Source organism: Asparagus officinalis, chromosome 8 (assembly GCF_001876935.1).
Source record: "Asparagus officinalis chromosome 8, Aspof.V1, whole genome shotgun sequence".
Taxonomy (NCBI): Eukaryota; Viridiplantae; Streptophyta; class Magnoliopsida; order Asparagales; family Asparagaceae; genus Asparagus; species Asparagus officinalis.
In genome coordinates this window covers 25,832,843-25,854,202 of record NC_033801.1, presented here as the reverse complement: position 1 = coordinate 25,854,202, position 21,360 = coordinate 25,832,843, and the positions used below count along the sequence as shown (strand labels likewise).

Genomic DNA, 21,360 nt, shown 5'->3' with positions numbered 1-21,360 from the left:
ATAAACCGAGTAAGATTTATCTGGTCTCGTACAATTTGCAAGATACATCAAGCTTCCAATAATTTGAGAATATCTCAATTGAGATACAAAGACTCCACTTACATTCTTGTAGAGAGTTATTGAAGGATTATATAGAGTTTTAATGGCTTTGTAATTCTTATAGCCAAATTTCTCAATAACCTTCTTAACATAGTGAGATTAAGAAATAACTATACCCTCAGCTGATCTAATCAGTTGTAGGCTAAGAATCACGTCAGCAAGTCTCATGTCCTTAATTTTAAACTTACCACTCAAGAATGACTTAGTCTCATTGATTATCCCAATGTTAGATCCAAACAATAGAATATCATCAACATAAATGCACAAAAGAATACAAGAATCACCTCTTACTTTGCTATAAACGCACTTATCAGACTCAATCATTTTGAAACCAAAATTAATGATAATTGTATCAAACCTTTTATGCTATTGTTTAGGGGCTTGTTTAAGTCCATATAGAAATTTCACAAGTTTACATACTTTCCTTTTATTTTTTGGTGCTACAAATCCGTCAGGCTGGTCAATATAAATCTCTTCTTCAAGAAAACCATGATGAAAATCAGTTTTTACATCCATTTGGTGGATTTTGAAATTATATATAGAAGCCAATGCTATAAGCATTCTGATTATAGTCATTCGGGTAACTGGAGAGTATGTGTCAAAGAAATCAATTCTTTCAACTTGTTTGAACACCTAGGCAACAAGTCTGGCCTTAAAATTTTCTAAGGTTCCATCTAGTTTTATTTTCCCTTCAAAAATCCATTTAGACGTAATTGTCTTGCACCCAGGAGGAAGATCAACTAATTCACATGTCTCATTAGAGACAATAGAATCCATTTCACTTTTGATAGCTTCCTTCCACTATTTAGCCTCTTTTGAGGTCATAGAGGATTTGTAGGAAATAGAATCCTCCTCGAACTTGTAAGTGTGATACCCCCACACTTTAGTCCCATATGGACTACTGCGAAGAAAATTTTATGGTTTAAATGGAGAAAAATCAAGACTCAAGAGTAACTAAGTGCAAGTATTTTGCAAGTAGATGTTAGCCAACATCAAATTGCTCTTTGTGGGTCCCACAGCTTGCACGTGCCAATAGGGCCTGTAGGCGCGGGGCGTGACAAAAAATGGTATCAGAGTAGGTTGCCAGCCGAAAGTGTGAAACTAAGTGCTATGCATGGCTAAGTACTACACCGCGCACTGGAAGTGTGGATACGGTGGGAGCCACCTCTAGAACCCATAAGAATCCACATCATGGTTGCCTACGTACCCCCTCTCCCAAGGGATCAAGCCGCCCGTAGTTCATCCAAATGGCCGCCAACGGCCTAAAAAATTATGAATATGCAACAAGTTTCTGCAATGATCAAATTTGTTGCTCGGAACCACCTTAGTGAGTATATCCGCCGGATTATCCTTTGTGTGGATTTTTATAATTTCCACATCGCCATCTTCAAGAACATCTTGAATGAAGTGATAACGAACATTAATATGCTTCGTCCTCACATGAAAAACCTGATTCTTCACCAAATAGATAGTGCTCATGTTATCACAATGAATGGTGACGGACCGTTACGATATACCAAGTTCCTCCAAAAGTCCTCGAAGCCAAATAGCCTCCTTCACAGCCTCTGTAATCGCCATATACTCTGCCTCCGTCTTAGACAAAGCCACCATAGACTATAATGTGCATCTCCAACACACCGGCGCACGGGTCAAAGTGAACACATACCCCATCATAGACCGGCGCTTATCCAAATCCTCGGCATAATCCGAGTCAACATAGCCAATGCATAGTTGCCCACATATAGTGTCCCGATCATAAACCAAACCAACATTGAGCGTACCTCTAATGTACCTCAAAATCCATCTCACGGCATCCCAATGACCCACTTCTGGATCGTGCATGTATCTCGAAACCATGCTCACCGTCTGTGATAAATCTGACCTCGTACATACCATCGTGTACATCAAGCTCCCAACCGCGCTCGCATATGGAGTTTTCGACATCAACTCTCGATCTTCAACTGACTTCGATAAAAGACCAGCTGAAAGCTTCAAATGGGCTCCCAATGGTACACTAACTGGATTCGTATCCATGCTAACATGAAATCGTTGTAAAACCTTCTTCAAATAAGCCACCTGTGTCAAACAAATTCTACTCTTATTCTTGTCTCTACCAATCTCCATCCCTAAAATGTGTTTGGCCTCATCCAAGTCCTTCATCTCAAACTCATTTGAAAGCTGAACTTTTAACTCATCTATAGCCGACCTAAAAATAGAGGCAACCAACATGTCATCGACATAAAGCAATAAAAACATGTACGCACCTCCTCTCAACTTGCGAAAATACACGTAAGGATCAAACTGGCTCCGAGTGTACGAGTGACCAAGCATAAAACCATCAAACCGCCTATACCACTGTCGAGGAGACTGCTTCAAACCGTATAACGATTTCTTTAACCTGCAAACCAACTTATCTTTTCCTGTAGCTCAGAATCCCAATGGCTGAGTCATATATATTTCTTCATCAAGATCACCATGAAGAAATGCGATCTTCACATCAAACTGATCTAACTCTAGTCCATACTATGCCACCAAAGCTAGCAAAATCCAAATTAAAGTGTCACGTCCCGCTTCCTAAAATATCCGAGAATCGGAACTTAAACAAGCCCGTGACGTATTAGATTAAGGAGAATAAATAAAATAGTCATTTCTCCTCAACCTAATACGCTAAGCGTCTAGAATTAAATATAATGCAAAGGCACAGGTCCCCGATCATAGATAGCGAGAATATAATGAACAACACAGAATAAAATAATACATATCACAAATAAATATCATCCCAGACATAATATACGGGTCAAACATGCCCTTATACATAACTAAACAAAAGAAATACTGAAGAGAATATAATAATACACTGATCAAAAGGAAATAAAAGTGCTACAAACAAACTGAAAGGAATGACTAAGATTCGGCTTCTTCTTCGGCTACGTCTGCAAGGCACTCCTGCTGAGAATCCTCTGGCTCCTGGCGATCTCCCAGCTAGACTTGTTCTTCCTCTAAGTCTGACGTACACCAGAGAAAATATGTGTACGTCAGCGTGTATGGCACACGACAAGACTCCACAAAAGAAAGAACGAATGAAAACCCAATGCGAAAAAATGATACAATAATAAAAATGACAAAGAAACGTGCAACTAGAAATCCAATAAAATCAACCAAGTAAAAAATTGATCATGTAGAAAGCGATTAGAGTAATCATCCAAGTCACAAGGGCATACAATAGATGGAATTAATACTTAAAATCTACAACTCGAGACGTAGTACGTCGAGCGAAATAATCCAAGGAATTAATACTTAAAATCTACAACTCGAGACGTAGTACGTCGAGCGAAATAATCCAAACAAGGAAACCTTCATGTATATACCAGACGTAGTACGTCGAGCGAAATAATCCAAACAAGGAAACCTTCATGTATATACCATATGTCTTAAATTATAAATAATTAAATATTAACCCTGATCTATGTATGAAAAGAAATACAACTATCATACATCTCACAAGAATCCATAATCATCTAATTAACAAGGTCATGTAACTAGCCATTCTATAACCGGTCTCTGGTTCACAACTCACACAGAGTTAACGCTCATCTTATCGGGTAACTGACTGATCGCAAATCACAAATATCCCAACTCCTCAGACCTACCCCGGTGACTACACAAACTTCACTGGCGCGAGCCTGGAATACAACCACAATTACAAATATCTCAACTCCTCAGACCTATCCCGGTGACTACACAAACTTCACCGGCACGAGCCTAGAAAATACATCAACAATCACAAATATCTCAACTCCTCAGACCCATCCCGGTGACTACACAAACTTCACCGGCGCGAGCCCGAAATATACATCAACAATCCCAACCGCTCACATGGACCAAGATTTCTCACCCCAATTCTCGTTATTCCAGGTTAACTACACACAAGATTCTAGATCCTAACTGTGTCATACAGATCACTATAGTCATGTACTTCTCATGATTCTTAACATGGAATAATAAATGCAATTATGCTAAGTGTCAATGTCATGAAGTGTGAATAGGGATCGTGATAACATGCAAGAAACATACGAGAGTAAAGCTACTATTAACAATGCAAGATGAAACTACCATTAACATATATTTTGCACACGAAAATCGAAATCTCAGTTATTAACTCCAAGAATAATTTTCTTTAAAATTATTTCTCATTATTAATCTAAAATAATTCTTTTTCTCAAAACAAATTCTTTTTAAATATTATAAATTCTCTAAAATAAATCCATTACCAAATTAAATTCTTTTAACTTATTATAATTATTCCGAAAACACTAGTTATCATATATCTATTATTTAAATCAATATTATTCACCAAACAACCCACACAGATAAATATTAATATATCTAAAATTGTAGATAATTTATAATAAATAGAAAGATTCATGTCTGAGCAATCAGGATCTTGCCTCAGGGTTTTTGTCGAACGTATCGACGTCGCTGTGCGAGGCTACGGACCCGCGGACGAGAAGGCAGCGATGGGCGGCAAAGGTGACGACGAGCGGTGGAGGACAGCGGCGACGAGGAGGCTTGGGGCATGGCTGGTTGAGGAGCAAGCGACGATGGACGGAGTAGATTCAAAGGAGGGTGGATCTGGTCGGAGTTTGGGTGCGACGTGGCGAACGCCTCGGTGGTGAGGCGGTGCTGGAGTCAGGGGTCTCAGCGTCCAGACTGAGAGGGCGCGAGAGGAGGGCGGCACGACGGGTCTCAGGCGACCGGTGCGAGTGAGGGCCAAGAGTGTGGGCGTGGGTGTTGGTCTGGCGCGTGAGAGGGGTTGGCGAGCTTGGTGGAACTAGAGCGGGTCGGGCTCAGGCGAAGAGGCGTCGATGAATGAGGTGAAGGTACGTTGGGGTCGGTTATCAGGCGGAGACGGAGCTGACGGTGACGGGGGAGAAGAGGGCTCCCAACTGGGTCTGGAGGTCGGGGTGTACACGGCGACGAGGAGCTCGTCGGCAGTGGCTCAGGGTTGCAGCGAGTGGGTGATCTGAGGCGCGCGGCAGTGGTGTTGATGGAGGAGACGGATGTGGTTAGGTGTTTTGGGGAAGAAGAGAAGGAGAGAGAGAAGAAAGAGGAGAGAGAAAATGAAATTTGGGCGGCGCGTTTTTGTGAACAGGAGAACGAAAACGAAAAGAAAAGTATATATATAGAGAGGTTTGGGTTAGGGTTTTGAAAATTAATTAAAATAAAATAATTACGAGTATTTAAAAATTAAACTAATCACGGAATAATTATCTATAAATAAAAACATACATGTTGTGCTAATACAACAGTTGATACGAAATAGTCAAAATATACACATATTGTATAATTAAACGAGAATAATTAATAATAAAAACATTTTTACTTAAATTTAAAATCAAATAATTATAGGACAATTACGTACACAGTAAAACATACTAGTTATACTAATACGACAGATAATATGTAACAATAGAAATAATACAATAAATTATACCAAATACGTAATTAATAGTACCATGTATTATATGAAATAATTTTGTAATAATATTAATAATACAATATATTATTTAAAATAATATGTAATAATACCGATAACACAACAAATTAATTCTAGAAATTTTTACCGCACAAAATAAATTTATAAATATTAAAATCATTTAAATAAATATAAAACTTAGACTTTAAATCATAGAAAATTATAAAAATTCGAGAAAAATATAAATACTCTTTTAAAAATTATAATTAAATATTTTAGAATACTAAAAAATTATTTTAACTAGTATCAAAATTCACGGTCCTTACACGAAGAGTGCTTCACCACCGGAGAGAAAACCTCATTATAGTCAATAACTTCCTCATGTGCATAGCCCTTCGCAACCAACTAGCTTTGAACCTCAATGGAGTGTCCTCAATACCCTCCTTCTTCGTGTATACCCACTTGCAACCAATCGCCTTCCGCCCCTTTGGAAGCTCAACAAGCTCTCATGTATCGTTCTTATGAAGAGACTTCATCTCCTCCTGCATAGCTACCTGCCACGAATCAGCCTCCGAACTCTGCTCGGCCTTTCTGAATGTAGTAGACACCATCTCATCAATACTCTCCACCGGAAGTACATACGCAACTGTGTCGGCATACCGTGCTGGCACCCGTATGTCTCTCCTTTGTCTCCGAACCGCAATAGAATCCTAAACCTGAGTCGTCGGTCCCTGATCCTGCACATCAGTACCTGTATCCTCCATATCACCTTTTGTGCTTGCCTGACATCACCTCAGTCGGCACTCTAATGGATATTGCACCATCTGGACACTGTGGAGCTGCATCGATCTCCACCACATGCGATGTCTCCTCTGTCGGGTCGCTCTCCACCTGATGAGAGCTGGGAAGCTTCAAGATAGAAGCTTCATCAAACGTGACGTCCCTACTCAGCACAATCTTCTTATCAACTGGATCCCAAAGCTTGTATCCCTTTACACCACGCTTGAATCCTATAAATATGGCCTTCCTAGCTTGAGGTTCTAACTTATCAGTTCTAACATGATAATATACAGGGCAACCAAATACCTTGAGCTGGTCATAGTCATATGCTATCTTTCCCGACCACATCTCCATAGGGGTTTCCCCCACAATCGCAGATGAATGCAGCCTATTAATGAGGTGGCTCGCATATGAAAGTGGCTCAGCCCAAAAGATCTTCTCCAAACCACTATGCGCCAATAAGCATCGGACCTTCTTCAGTAAAGACCGATTCAGCCTCTCTACCACCCCCATTCTACTGTGGTGTATGACTAACTGTGAAGTGCCTCTCTATGCCCTCGTCTCGACATAGCTGCTAAAAGGGGTTTGAAGTGTATTCGCCGCCATTGTCAGATCACAACGTCTTGATCTTTCTCCTAGTCTGCAGTTCTAATCTCTTCTTCCACTCCACAAACAAATCTAGAACTTCATTCTTATGTTTTATGGTATACACCCAACAACGCCTAGAATAGTCATCAACAAACATGACGAACTAATATCGACCACCAAGTGATGCTGTCTTGGTGGGACCCTAAACATCTGTGTGCACGTAGTTCAGGATGCCCTTCGTCCTATGAATAGTAGTCCCAAACTTCACCTTTGTTTTCTTACCAAGAACACAGTACTCACAGAAATCCACTTTTCCACTCTTGGCTCATTTCAATAGCCCCTGCTTGCACAAAGCCTGTAATGACTTCTCTTCTGTGTGTCCTAACCTGTAGTGCCAAAGTCTGCTCATGTCCGCCTCTGAAATAGCTGAAGCAACCTGGCCAACTTCGGTGCTCCCCTTCAGATAATATAAGTTCCGACTACAGACTCCCTTCATCATCACTAAAGATCCCTTAGTAACATTTGCTACAGCGCCCTCAAAGGTCACCTTGAATCCCTTCGCCTCCAAAGCTCCAACAGAAATAAGATTCTTCTTCAGCTGAGGAACGAATCTCATCTCCTTCAATTCGCGGACTACTCCATCGTGCATCCGAATCCGCATGGTATCTATCCCACAAATGCTACATGATTGATCATTTCTCATGACAACAACACCCCTATCAAGCCTCTCAAATGATGCAAACTAATCTCGCCTAGGGGTCATATAATAAGTAGCGCCAGAATCAAGCATCCAATCTGATGCATCCAAATGGTTCACCTCCGGAGTAATCAAAAGAGAAAAGCTCGAATCATCGGAATCATCGCCTTTCGTAACATTCACCTCATTGGCTTTCGGACCCTTTTTCTTGTTATTCTCCTTCTCTTTGACCTTTGGACAATCTCTTTTCCAATGCCCTTGTTCCTTGCAGAATGCACATTGGTTCTTTCCTAGCTGGTGACGACCTCTTGACTTTGACCTTGCTCTATTTCTACCTTTCGGATATGGGCTTCTACCTCTCGTCGACAAGGACTCTCTTGAAGTACTAGCGCGGGAAGTCTCATTATCCTTCCTCCTCAAATCGTAGTTCGTCAATGCATTAGTCAGTTCACTATAAGTGATAGAAGATCTCCCGTTCAACAGAGTAAGCACGAAGGTATCATACTCCTCATCCGGTAAGGAGCCCAAAAGAATAATAGCCTTGTACTCATCCGTGATCTTCTCATCCACGTTAGCCAAGTCTGACAACAACTTAGTGTAGTTGTTCACATGAGCCGCAAGTGAGGTGCTTCTGGACATCTGAAATCTGAATAATCTTCGCAGCAAGTACAAACGGTTCTCAACACTCTTAGTAAGGTGCTTATTGTTGAGAATTTCTCACATCTTCATTGCAGACGTCACCCCAATCACATCATATTTCAACACCTGTTCCAAACAAGAGCTGATCACCCCACAAGCGTTCTTATTCATCTTTTCCCATATCGCCTCTTCATATTTAGGTGGCCTCTCATCGACCATGTTGGTCTCCTCTAAATTTTGAGCATTAAGCGCATCCTGTACGTTGCTCATCCACAAACCAAAATTGATTTTTCCGTCATATTTTACCACACTAATCCTAGTGTTCTAAAAACCAACTTGAACTGTACTCGCCATCTTGCTGCTTTCACCAACTTTTTCACCCATAATCACAAACTCTAAATTGCAAAGAAAGATTCAAACTTTATAGAATTTAGAAGTTACCCAACTGAACCCTAGATTGGATTCCAAATAGAAGTCCTATCCACACGAGGAAAGCGAGATCTTCAACGGCAACCTCAAACCCTAACTCCACCGAAGCCTAGAACTCCAAGAACCAAGCTTCCAACTGAATCTTCCTCCACCTAATCCAAAACCCTAGATCTGAAATCTGAGCTCTGATACCACTTGTCGCACGCCTATGCGGAAGCGTGCACGTGCACCGAACGAATCTGTGATCACGGAGAAGAAGATGAACCACACACAAGCACAATCCAATCCAAATACGATAAATCCAACCAAACACAGAGATTCAGAGAGGCTGTTGAGCATTGTGAGAGGAAGATATTGTAAGCAATTTGAGAGCTTTGGTTGAGGGTTAGTTTGAGTGATTTTGTGTGATTGTAACCCTTTTGTACACTTATTGACTTAGTGGATTCTCCCCATCATCTCCCCGTAGACGTAGGCAAATTGCCGAACCACGTATATCTCTGTGTTTGGTTGGATTTGTTGTATTTGGATTGGATTGTGCTTGTGTGTGGTTCATCTTCTTCTCCGTGATCACAGATTCGTTCGGTGCGCGTGCACGCTTCCGCATAGGCGCACGACATTCTAAACATTCTTTGCCCCCAAAAAGTTGGATCATAATTTTGAATTTTGTTAAGAAATTACTCATTTTAAAAAGAGAAGTTAATAGCACTTTTAATAATTTGAGGGAATAAGTCAAAATATTAAACATTTAAGGGGCTAATTAATCCAACAAACCTTATATATACAATACCTAACTAAAATAAATTATGAAAGCAATATACTTCTGTTATTTTGCATTTAATGATAGAATTGTGACACGAATATTTATATTTTCACGTGTTTCTGTATTTGCGGTGAATTGTGGATGGGGTTTTACCAATGCCATAAATTTCTAGATTAAGAAATAGATATGTGAAATGAGATTTCTATACATGTTTTGATAAGGATTTTATAACTAAATTATTGAAGATGGGTTTTCTATGTTCATGTACTGCAATTATTTTCAAACAACATAGCTAAAATGGCTTTCTTTCTTTTTATTAGCATTGGAAATGAATTTTCTGGTATAATTTACAGCCGTTATCAATTTATAATGTCTCCAAAAATATTATAATTTATAGTTCATGGTTATTGAAAACCAACTATGACTTATGCAAAAATAAATTTAGAGGATTAGAGCATGTCTTATTAAATGTTTGCACAGAAAAAATGATTGAAGTATTCATAAAAATGATTTTTTTATAAGTTAATATTTCAAGTTCCTTTTCACCTGCTTGCATTTATGAAAATTCATCATACATTGTTATATTTGATAGCTTTTCTCACTGATGCATAGTATGATGCCTTTAACACCCCCACCCCCCACCCCTAAAAAAAACACCCAACAAAAAAATGGAAATCTCTAGTTCCAACACTGCTTATATGATCGTAAGATATGTAATATACTGAAGGAAAAATTCTACAAAACATTTATTAACACCAATAAGAATGTTGTACAATTAGAAAAAAACATGTACAAAGAATGAACATAGAAGAAATAAGAATGTTACATGGTCTCACAGCTATGCACTATAGATGATAAAATAAGAGAAAGTTGATTGAGATGAATTGGCTATGCACAAACGAAGACCTCTTAATACAACCGTTAGGAAAAATAACAATAGTAAAATTACTCAAGTGAAGGGACCTAGAGGCAGGCCATAAAAAAACTTGATTCGAAGCCATAATAATTAACTTTAACGAAAAAGATACCCAAATATAGAACTTCCAATAGCCAATCCCAAAAATTTGGGATAAAGATGGTCTTTATTATGAAATAATGCTTTATTATATAATCATCGATGATTTATTGAAATATAGAATTTAAAGGTATCGAAGTCACAGAAAGTATTGTTCATATTGTTAATACATTGAATTGCATATCCCATGACTTCCTTTTGATATTGTGTATCTACATGTCTATATTCGATACTGGCATCTGTATTAAAAAAGATAAACAAAGTTTTTTTCCCCGATGTTGCTGAATTGTTTTTTTTTTAAACCAAATCCATTATCCTACTGATCTTTGGTAAAGCAAGCGCACTTTTAATTACCAACTCCATTTCCCATGTCATTCTGATCGAAAATCGTCTGATTATCCAAATGAGTTCCAAACTTCAAAACAGTTCAACATACAATTTTTGGTGAAACATATGGCAAAACTCCAAACTCAACATTACACAAACAGTAAACATGACATTACACATCTAGCGACGACGTTTCCTATCATCATCTTCTTCTTCATCTGAATCTCCACTCTCTCGAAAGCGTGGGTTTCTCTCCTGCAGATAAAAAAAAATTGAAAACATATTTTCATTTTTAACGACAACAAACAATTTGGTACAGAAAAGAGAACATACTGGTCTAGAATCATAATCAGAGTTCTTTCGAGATTCATAGTCAGAAGCCCTCTTTGACATCTCAGGTGCACGATCATCATCCCTGTACCGCTTTCTATTATAGTCTGTGATCATCAAAGTATGGCAGTTCAATATTAAATGCAGTTCAAACAAGAAACATAGTTTTTATCAGGTTAATATTTTGAGCAGAATAGGAAACTTACCACGATCTCCACGACCTCGATCATCACGTGGGTTGCGTTCATATTTGTAAGGATTCCTGTATCCACGGTTACCACCTTGTCGACCATCTGCAGTTAGATACAAATAGCTTAGACAATTAGAGGGAGTAAATAATGCACAACATCAACAAATACAACCATGCCTTCTAGGGTTGTTTGGTCCATGAACTATCATAACTACCACGCTGCAATTTGAAAAATATAGTTATAATTGCAGTTGACACTATTTAATTCCCTTCAAGTTTAAATTTTTCGTAATTGTAGTTACAAAAAACGAACCACTTTTTACAAATACTTGAGATCATTTTGGTCCCACATAATTTTAGAAAAGGTGATCCCTCAATTCTTGTTGTTAAAAAAAGTCAGAAATTACCACAAGAAATAAGTAGGCATAACGGACAACTGGTTTTCGCATCTTGCAGATGCAATTGCAGATTTCTGCATGCTAAAACAGTTTCATTGCTGGAAGAATTATGGAAGTTATACCCCCGTTTGCATGAGCCTTTATCGTATGAACATAAGCCCATCAGCAAACTAGACTTGTAGCAATCGTAGAACTTTTAGACATAGTTGCTTGCAGGAACTGGCTTTGACTTAAAAGGGTCTATGTCTAAACATAACTGTAAAATTAGGTGATTTTTCCATGAAGTCTTACCAATTAAGTGTTTTTCTATAGCTTATCATGTTTCGATAGGAAACGCTCGAATGACAATAAATCATTTCATGGAAATAACTGCATTTAAATTAGCAGGGAAATTTGGCATCACATTAGATGTTTATGTGAAGAAGAAAATGGTGATAAACATTGGTTAATAATGTCTACAATGTTGATGACTGACAACAACTAAGAAAGTTAATGATAGTCTCTATGTGATGTTTCCTCCAGTGCCGACCTATTTAATAAACTTTGGACAACATCTTTTGCAAGACATAAAATCTTCTACCTTTATTATCTACCTGCAAATAACGTGATCCTCTTTGGAACAAAGTGTAAACTACTCATTTACCTTTATTGCCACCACTATCACGTGCTTGTTAAAATAAGTTTTGCAATAAAGCTCACATACTGTGGTAAATAAACATTACAAGGAGTAACAACGAAAGAACCTTTCCAGGGATTTTATTAGTTAAAATTTATTCAATGGAATTTTTAGAAAAGGAATTTTATTTAAGAGTCATCAAGAACGTAAAAAGCATGGAGAGAACACACATCTACATATATAAAAATATGCATATATGCATGTATGTGCATACACATAAAGTACGCTGGCATTGACAGGTTCGATGAAGTGAAGATTTGAGCATGCCTAATGCAGAATGGACGAATGCATGTCATCAAAACACGGTACAAACGATTAACAAGGACAAAATCAACAGACATTAGCTTTAGGACTATTGATTTAGGAACTTACACTGAGACGGCATGTTAGGTTGGAAATCTCCTAACGAACCTGTACCATAATCAACTAACTCCCTTTGTGCTTCCAGCTCCTTCTGGACCAACTTTCCATAGCCACCTCTACGTATCAGTCGTTAAGGGGGAAAAAATATATAGCTATTTATCAACCAGAAATTTCGATAAGTTAGAGAAACGCACAACTTCACAATTTTAGAAGAGATCTCAAGGAAACATGCAAAATAATATGAAGTATATATAATTTACAAACAATCATGTAAAACACTTCTGCCTAAGAAACTTGTGTCTGAAAACTTCTGTTTACCATGAATGTTCTACAAGATGGTGTATGATAGGATCATTCAACTAATATTAGATTCTTTAGTATAGATATCAATAAAGACACATATTTGTATTAGTCACATATACATTTATTCATGTGCAATACAAATAGATGTATCCTCTTGTCTAGATTTTGGACAACTGCTGTGTTCGATACTGCCGGAGCACAACACTTTTAGTCCATGTTTACCCATCATAGTTTATGAGAAACAAAAGAAAGTTTTGCAGCGGCTTATTTGATAAATTCATCATGGTTTTGAACAAAAAATGTGTTTTGGTATTCTGATTGAGACCAGTTCATAACCAGCAGAAATAGCATGGATGCTGATTCTATCATTTATTTACCCTATAAGTAGGATTTGGTTTCACAGAGAAGCATGTTATCCTCCGACTGCTCATAGTTTTGCTCAGTCCCGCAGCTAGTCCACCAATAACTTTGTTTTTAACCTTATTATCCATATAATTATTTATTACACTGGACCAGTAGATTTTACTAGATAGTGAATCTAAATAGCATGATGAACTCTCTCAAGAGGAGCTTAAACCTTTGAAACTGAGTGAAAGGACATGTCAAAGGCAGTTAGTTCATCTGAATGCAAATATCAAATTTCAATTAAATTAAAGAAAAAGAAGCTGTGCAGATGCAATGTTATGTGTAAATCTAAATATATACTTATAGACCTTAAATTTTTCTTCCAAGAAAAACCATTTTCCCAGTCTCAAGATTTTCAGCTTGATCAAATCATTTCATATGATGCGACAGTAATTTTATCAGCACTCCTTCACTGTGTTATATCATTAGAAACTTCAATAAACTACACTGGATTTGCAGGTAGACCTTTTAAGTTCTTACCATATAAGTTGGATTTTCCCAATGTCTAATAACACTAACAGGCATTAAGGGCCTGTTTGGATAGAGGGGAATAGGGGAGAAGGGAACGTAGGGGAATCCATTCACCCTGTTTAGGAAGTTTTTAAGAGAGGAAGCATTCCTTCTCATTCCCCTAGATTCCCCTACAATCAATAGAAATTTGTTCCCTTCCAAATTGGGGTGGAATTGAGGGGAACGGAATTCCCTTACCTTCCATTCTCTTCCCTCCCCTATTTCCCCTTGACTTCCCCTACTCCCAATGAAATCCAAACATGCCCTTAAACAAGCATATTCCAAAGCATTGTAGAAATATCACCTCTTCTCCAAAGCTGTTTTCCATATTGTCATCTATGTTTCTTTCTCCGAATTTCATTATGTTGCATGTGATTTCACATCAGAGGAATTACAAACAGAATGCTTGCACTCTAATCAATTTTATTCACTACTATATGAAGAATCTTAACCTATCCAAATGCCATCAATTGGCCTAGAGATGTGATATGAACTGTAGTTATGGAGGTGGTTTAGGATTTCATTCTCGGTGTAAGTAGAATTCTTGTATCTGGAACTCCAATTTAGGCCCTATCAATTTAGTCTTGCAATCAGGAAAAATTGAAATATAGCTTACTTAATTAGAAATAGATAAAACAATAAGAAAGCTTTTGTCAAGAGTTTAGGGTCAGTGTGTTAATGCTTTTATTGCATCAGTTTTGCTAAGAGTCATCTTCACTTAACAATTTATCATTATGCCAGGCAACTATGATGCAATGTACCACGATGGGGACAGTGGACACTCCAACAAATGCTCTCTAAGAGATCCATTCAAAGAGATCCAACTAAGTATTATCAATTATGTATAGTGCTGGCTACCTTAGATTCTTAATAAACCTCCTCTATTGTCTTGGCTTGGACAGGCAGTAAAAGAATAAGCACAACGTGCAATGCAGATGGAATTTACACTACAATTGGGTTTGGGTGTTGAAAGAAAGTTTTCATGATAAAGTAGTTCCATGTGCCTCCGAAGATAATAGACCCAAAAGTAGAATATATCGAAGGGGCAGGCTGGGTCCATAACAAAGTGATAGCATAAGCCAGTTACAACATTCATGACGCTCTGGCCAGGATAAAACATTCTTCATATTCCCAAACATAAAAAAGTTATTATAGAGGCATAAAAAAAATGATACTGACAAAAAAAGAAAAAGAAAGGAAAACAAGGAAAAACTGGGAAGTTGAAAAAAATTGCAAACAGCCAGTAGAGGATATCAGGATCATAATCAGTCCGATACTCGTCCCTCACCTGTGAAAAGTGAAAAAGGTACCACATTAGAGCGAGTAAAAGTTCCTTAAAGAACCAGAAAGCACAGGTGGTAGATAGCTGAAAAGATCCATGAACTAACTTGTCCACCACTTCGACCACGACCCCATTGCCTTCCATCTTCAAACCCCCAGTCAAAATCTACACGAATTGGCCGGTCATCAAGAATTGTACCACTAATATATTTGACTGCATCCTCAGTATCCTCCCTGGAATAGTACCTGAGAAGTAAATGAAGCATCACAGGTAATCCATTGCACAGATCTAAGAATGCTTGATAGGTCTCTCTAATCAAAAGACAATTTATAGCCATTGAAACCTCAAAGTATGTCTAAATTCAATTAGAATCATTACGAAAACACACATAAAGAAAATTTACAGATTCTAAAAAGTACAGTTTCTCAGAACGTGACATTCATAAATCCTCTGCATTATCTCTATTCATCCCATGGAGCATGGACATAGATCGACACGGTGATCCAAGTACATGAAAGGATAAACCTATTTTGGTTTCAGAAGCTCACAGTTGATATGATAAATCAATGGAAAGCTAGCTAATCAAGGGGAACTTATGATTAGAAGTACAATGATACCAAAGCTATCTCAAGCTTCAGCATGCTCAGACGTGACACTAAGGGGCCGTTTTTGTATCTTGCAACTGTAGTTGTTGCAAGTGCAGTTGCATGCAACTTGACCATTTTTGCCCAGTTGCAAGTGTTTATTTTGTTCCAACTAGTCATTTGGAATTGCAAAACCTCCGTAGTTGCGACTTTTTAACTTGCAGCCAAAAATATTGGGTGCAAGTCGAGTCACAACCAAAATGAACTACAAATCCAATTAGGTTGCAACGAATCATTTCTTCTCAAAAAAATATTTTTAAAAATATATTATTTTTTCAAAAATATATATTTTTCCAAAAATATATTTTTTTTTCAAAAATATTTTTTTTTGAAAATTATTAGTGTTCACTGTTCAGAAAATATTAGTTTTCAGAAAAGATTATTTTTAAAAAATATTTATTTACAAATGCACCCTAAACAAGATAAGCTTCACTTGGCCCATCATCTCTGTCTTTCAAAAAGGATACGCGCCTATGTCAGCAACAAATGCATTTTCGCTGTGCAGACAGACAGCTTGTACACCACTTCTGATCACCAGTTAGTAATTCCCTCAAAGTCTTCTAAGAAAACATTCAAGTACATCCTCTTTTACAGAACCATGGGATGAACAAAAAGCAAGCACATTACAACCCAAAATTTCCCAGTCCTATACTAGTATTCAAATGGTATCAAAAATTTTAATTGTTATGTTTTTCATAAACGTACATATAAGATATGATTATGAATTTCTTTTTTTAACAAAGTAGCAGACTAGCAGGAAACCATGCATAACTTCTAAGCATACAAGAATAAGTAGGGTCTGCTACTATTACAATAATCTACAGGAGTTGGCAATGCTATCAATGCACGAGGCGTCATGTGGAGCGCAAAGTCCCTTTATGCGCACATATGCAAGGCACAATACAATGCACGCACCCAAGTGAAGCGAGCCACATTCCGCAAACATAATTTTTCAAGATAAATAATCAAGCACAAAAGAACAAGTTTATGAATTATTACACACGAAATATGTGAAATAATATCTACTAAAACAAATCACAAAATAACCTAATTTATAATGCTAATGCATCCAACATAGTAGCAAAGTTCAAAATTTTCTAAACCGAAAGTTAAATCAAGACTAATATCGATCAGTAGGGTTCTCAATCGAGCTACTAAAAAGGCGCAATAGGTTTATTTTGCTTTTCAGGGTATGGATTATCGGGTATAAAGGCCTAAGTGAAATGCTAAAGAACAAAAAATTTCAAGGCTATGCCTTGCATGCGCCCCGCACAAACTTGCTTGCGAGGCGCAAAAAGACGCCGCCACATCAGCTTTGCTGGCGCCCCGCATCGCAGGATGCATGAGACACATGCCTTTGGTAACACACTTGACACTTGTACCTATATAGAACCTAAATCTCACCATAAATTAAGGGTTTCAAAAAATTGCCATGTACTTTCACAAAAACTACCATAAGCTTTTTCTTTATTACAGAAAACAACCATGAACATTTTCCCCCTAAACTACCATCCATGATAGCAATTAGTGTAACTAGTCACGTACTTTGCACATGATATGTTTTGGACAAATTTTCCATTATTAACTGTCTTTATATACCTTACTTTTTCATGGTGAATTGTAGAATAAATGGCTAAAATACCAAATTGGCGTAAATACTGCCACCTCTTTACCACTTTGGCCTAAAAAGTAATGTCGGCGACAATTTGACCTACAAAGTAACAAATTAGCGACAAATAAACCTTTCCGATCAGCAGAAGCAATTTTTAAGCAAGAATATTAAGAGATTTTTATATATACCCTTCAAATTTCTCATATTTTTTGATTTAACCCCTCAAATTTCAAAATTTGTAAAAAGAACTCCTCTCTTCCTCCCTTCCCACCATCTTTTCACTCATCCTTCTTGTCGTCTCTTTCATTCTTTTCTTTTCCCAATCGTCACCATTCTCTCCTTTCTTTCACATATCCTCACTCTCAAGGAGATTGATTTTTTAATGATTGGAGGAAGAAAGAGGAGTAGGAAACAAAGAGGAAGAGAGACTGCAAAAAAAGAAGAGAAGAATGAGGTTAAGATTGTGGTGGAATGTTTAATTTGGGTGTTGGGAGTGGGTGAAGCAAGTAGGAAGAGAGAGTGAGAGAAAGGAAGAGGAGAAGAAAGAAGAGGGAATGGGAGAGAGGAGGAGATGTTGGGGATTTGGAGTAAAAGAGATTGGAGGAGATGAAGGAAATTAGAAAGTAAGTGTGATTATCCATGAAATAAGGTAGGAGAGGGAGTGAGGGAGGAAGGAAGGTTAGGGTATAGGAAGAATAAGGGAATGGAGAAGATGGTGGGAAGGAGGAAGAAGATAGTGGAAAAAGAGGGTTCTTTTTTATAAATTTCAGAAATTTAGGAAAAGGAGATGTGTTAATTTAAAAATCATGAGAGATTGAGTGGTCTATACATAAAATTTCTTTAATTTTTTGCTAAAAAATTATTTAGGCGATCAAAAAAGCCTATTTGTCGTCGATTTGTCACTTATTAAGTCAAATTATTGTTGATGTCACTTTTTATGCCAAAGTGGTAAATGTGCTATTTAGGCCACTTTGATATTTTAGCCTAGAATAAATAATGGAACCATGATCTTTCAACTAACATGTTATCGTTGTTAACATCTATCAACAATTTTCAATAATTCATGGTATTTTGTAAAGGTTATGAAGTTCATGGTAGTTTTCTCTAATAAAAAAAATCCATGGTAGTTTTAGGCAAAACTCCCCAAGTTTCGTGGTAGTTTTGTAAAATTTATATATAATAAAGCTATTGTGGTTAGTATTGTAGCTTACCACTATTCATTCTACAATACACCCCAATAGCTTATTGCTAAAAGAGACCAAGGTTGCTAATAGCGGAACGCGGCGCGTCGCGACGAGGTACTGCTAAGGCTATTTTGGGCTATTGCGACAAAATAGCGACGAATAGCGCACAGTCAAATAGCGGTCAAATATAATATATTTAAATATCTTAAATAGTAAGAAAAATTAAGAAATATAGCATCATAATTAGTTGATTACCTTTTTCTTTGTTACAGAAATATAGCATCATAATTAGTTGATTACCTTTTTCTATGTTACAGATGAAGCTGCTGCCCAACAGAGATGGAGATGTTGCCGGAGAGAAGCTTTGCCTGTTACACCAGAGGAAGTGAGAGAGTTAAGTTGAGTCCTCACAATCTCTGTGGAAGTCGCTGGAGGAACTGTGAGACGGTGAGAGAGATGGGTTGAGAGAGGACAGTCGTCGTCGTCGTCGGAGGGCCGTAGGAGAGAGGACGGTCGTCGTCGGAGAGAGAGGACAATCGTCGTTAGATAGAGGACAGTCGTCGGAGAGGGAAGACAGTCGTCGGAAGTTGCAGGAGCCTAGAACTATGGAGGTCGCTGGAAGTCGTCGGAGTCGGAGTCGGAGTCGTCGTTGACCGGAGGCGGCGTCGACGTCGTCGGAAGTCGTCGTCATCGGAAGTCGGGAGTGGGAGACAACTCAGAGAAGCGATCGGGACTCGGGAGTGGGAGAGGCCGCTAGGGCACGATAAGGTTCGGGAGTTGAGAAAAGCAGTCGGGAGTTGGGGAGGGTTTAAGTATAATGGGTACGGGTCATGTATAGGTCGGGTTTGCGGCAAAAAAAGTTGGGCGGGTTTAGCGAGTTAAAGCGCTTTTAAGCACTAAAACGCGCTATTACGGACTATTCGAACGAATAGCGGTTTTTTCCGCTTAAGCACGCTACGAACCCCATAAGCGTAGCGCTGAACCCCCTCGACCGTTATTCGCGACGCTATTGCCCGCTTTTTACAACACTGAAAGAGACGATAAGTAATTTTTTACAAACACAATATTCAACCCAATTTGCTTATAAGTCCACCACTTCAAAAATCCATCTCAAGTACATAACGCTCCGCGGGCTTAAAACTTTTCTCAGCTCCACAACATTAGTCCACTGTAGCTAAAAGTAATAATAAATAAAAAAAGATTTTTATCTATAAACTCACTAAGCTAACCCAATTTACTTTTAAGCTCACCCACTTGCAAAATTAATCATAAACCTGAAATACTCCATCAATTCCAATAATATAATATAATAATGAGTGACCATATAAAGAGTTTTTTTGCTATAAACCCAAAATTCCTTAATTTATTTTTAAATTCACTCACTTCATAACCAGTCTTTGACCTAAAATACTCTAATGAATGACTTTTAAACTTAATTTATATTTCATAAATTTGTTATATCATAAGTTGCAACTATAGATTGATTATTTAGCTATACATCTTATCCTTATTTATTTTCAAGCATACCCATTACAAGGATTTTTTATTATAAATCTAAAGTATTAGATCTATTTATTTTTAAATCACACACCTCGAAAATCACTCTTAAGAGTCAAAAAACTACACCAACCTATTTTAAACTCAATTTGTAACGGTTTGTACATATGGTTCAAGTTGTTATATTCCACTTTGACTTACTATATTTCTTTTCTAAGAATCTAGGTGTACAATGTTTTAGACCAAATGCTTAAGCATTATTTTAGGTTTTTCTCACATTGTTGTAATGTCGCAAATGGTAGATGAGTTCTTTCCTATAAGTTCAAGGTTTTATGCTCATTTATTTTTAAATTCCCACTTCGTAAAGATATTTTTCTAAATCAAAAGTAGTCTAGCAGTTTTCTATACATAAAAGTTGTTATATTTTATTTTAACATGTAAAATTTTGTTCTTAGTGGTTAGGTAGAGTAGCGATTCTATCAGAACACTGCACCTAATAAGATAGTTTATACCACTCATGGGTGGTTAAATGGTTAGTTTACGAATTATAGTTATTCTATTAGTGGTGTAAGTACCCCATTTTTATGTGTGGTTTTCATAGAAATCCTACTGTTTTGGTACACCATGTATTTTATAAATCAAATACTTAACAATGTTGCATTTTCTTTTCAACGCTAATGAGGTGGCATCGAAAATATTTTGTGTATAAACTTAAATTTTTAGCTCATTGCCTTTTAGACTTGCTCCGTTCCTAAAAGGAGTTCTTGTGTATACGCCCAAAATCTTGCCTTCATTTATTATTAAAGTCACTCACCGCCAAGATCACTCTTAAGATCCAAAATACTCATTCAAACAAATCTTAAACTCACTTTACATTTTCACCATCTCATCATATGTGAGTTTCTATATTTTGTTATAACCTTGTATAATTTTGTTCTAAATCCAAAGTCATACTATTAATTTTTAAACTCGCTCATTTCCAAAGCCACTCTTAAACACAAAATAGTCAACATTATTTTTAAATCTATTTAGTATTTCAACGGTTTGGTATACATTGTGATTCATTATATTTTTGTTTTAAGCAGTCAACTACAATGTATTTTTTAACTAAATATTTAATCCATATTTTTTGGGTTTTTTGCCTCTAAGCCCAAAG

General features: G+C 37.4%; 1 protein-coding gene across 1 annotated transcript in view; it reads right to left on the bottom strand.

The window, feature by feature from the left end:
* The window catches only part of LOC109851479 (nuclear cap-binding protein subunit 2), an 11,613-nt gene continuing 1,080 nt past the window's right edge, over positions 10,828-21,360 (bottom strand). Inside the window, exons 3-8 of the mRNA XM_020421621.1 lie at positions 15,374-15,512; positions 15,240-15,273; positions 12,777-12,887; positions 11,347-11,433; positions 11,144-11,247; positions 10,828-11,065 (exon numbers count right to left, since the gene is read on the bottom strand). Of these exons, the coding sequence (XP_020277210.1) occupies positions 10,991-11,065; positions 11,144-11,247; positions 11,347-11,433; positions 12,777-12,887; positions 15,240-15,273; positions 15,374-15,512 (550 nt within the window). The 3' untranslated portion in view covers positions 10,828-10,990. The remainder of the gene's footprint in view (positions 11,066-11,143; positions 11,248-11,346; positions 11,434-12,776; positions 12,888-15,239; positions 15,274-15,373; positions 15,513-21,360) is intronic.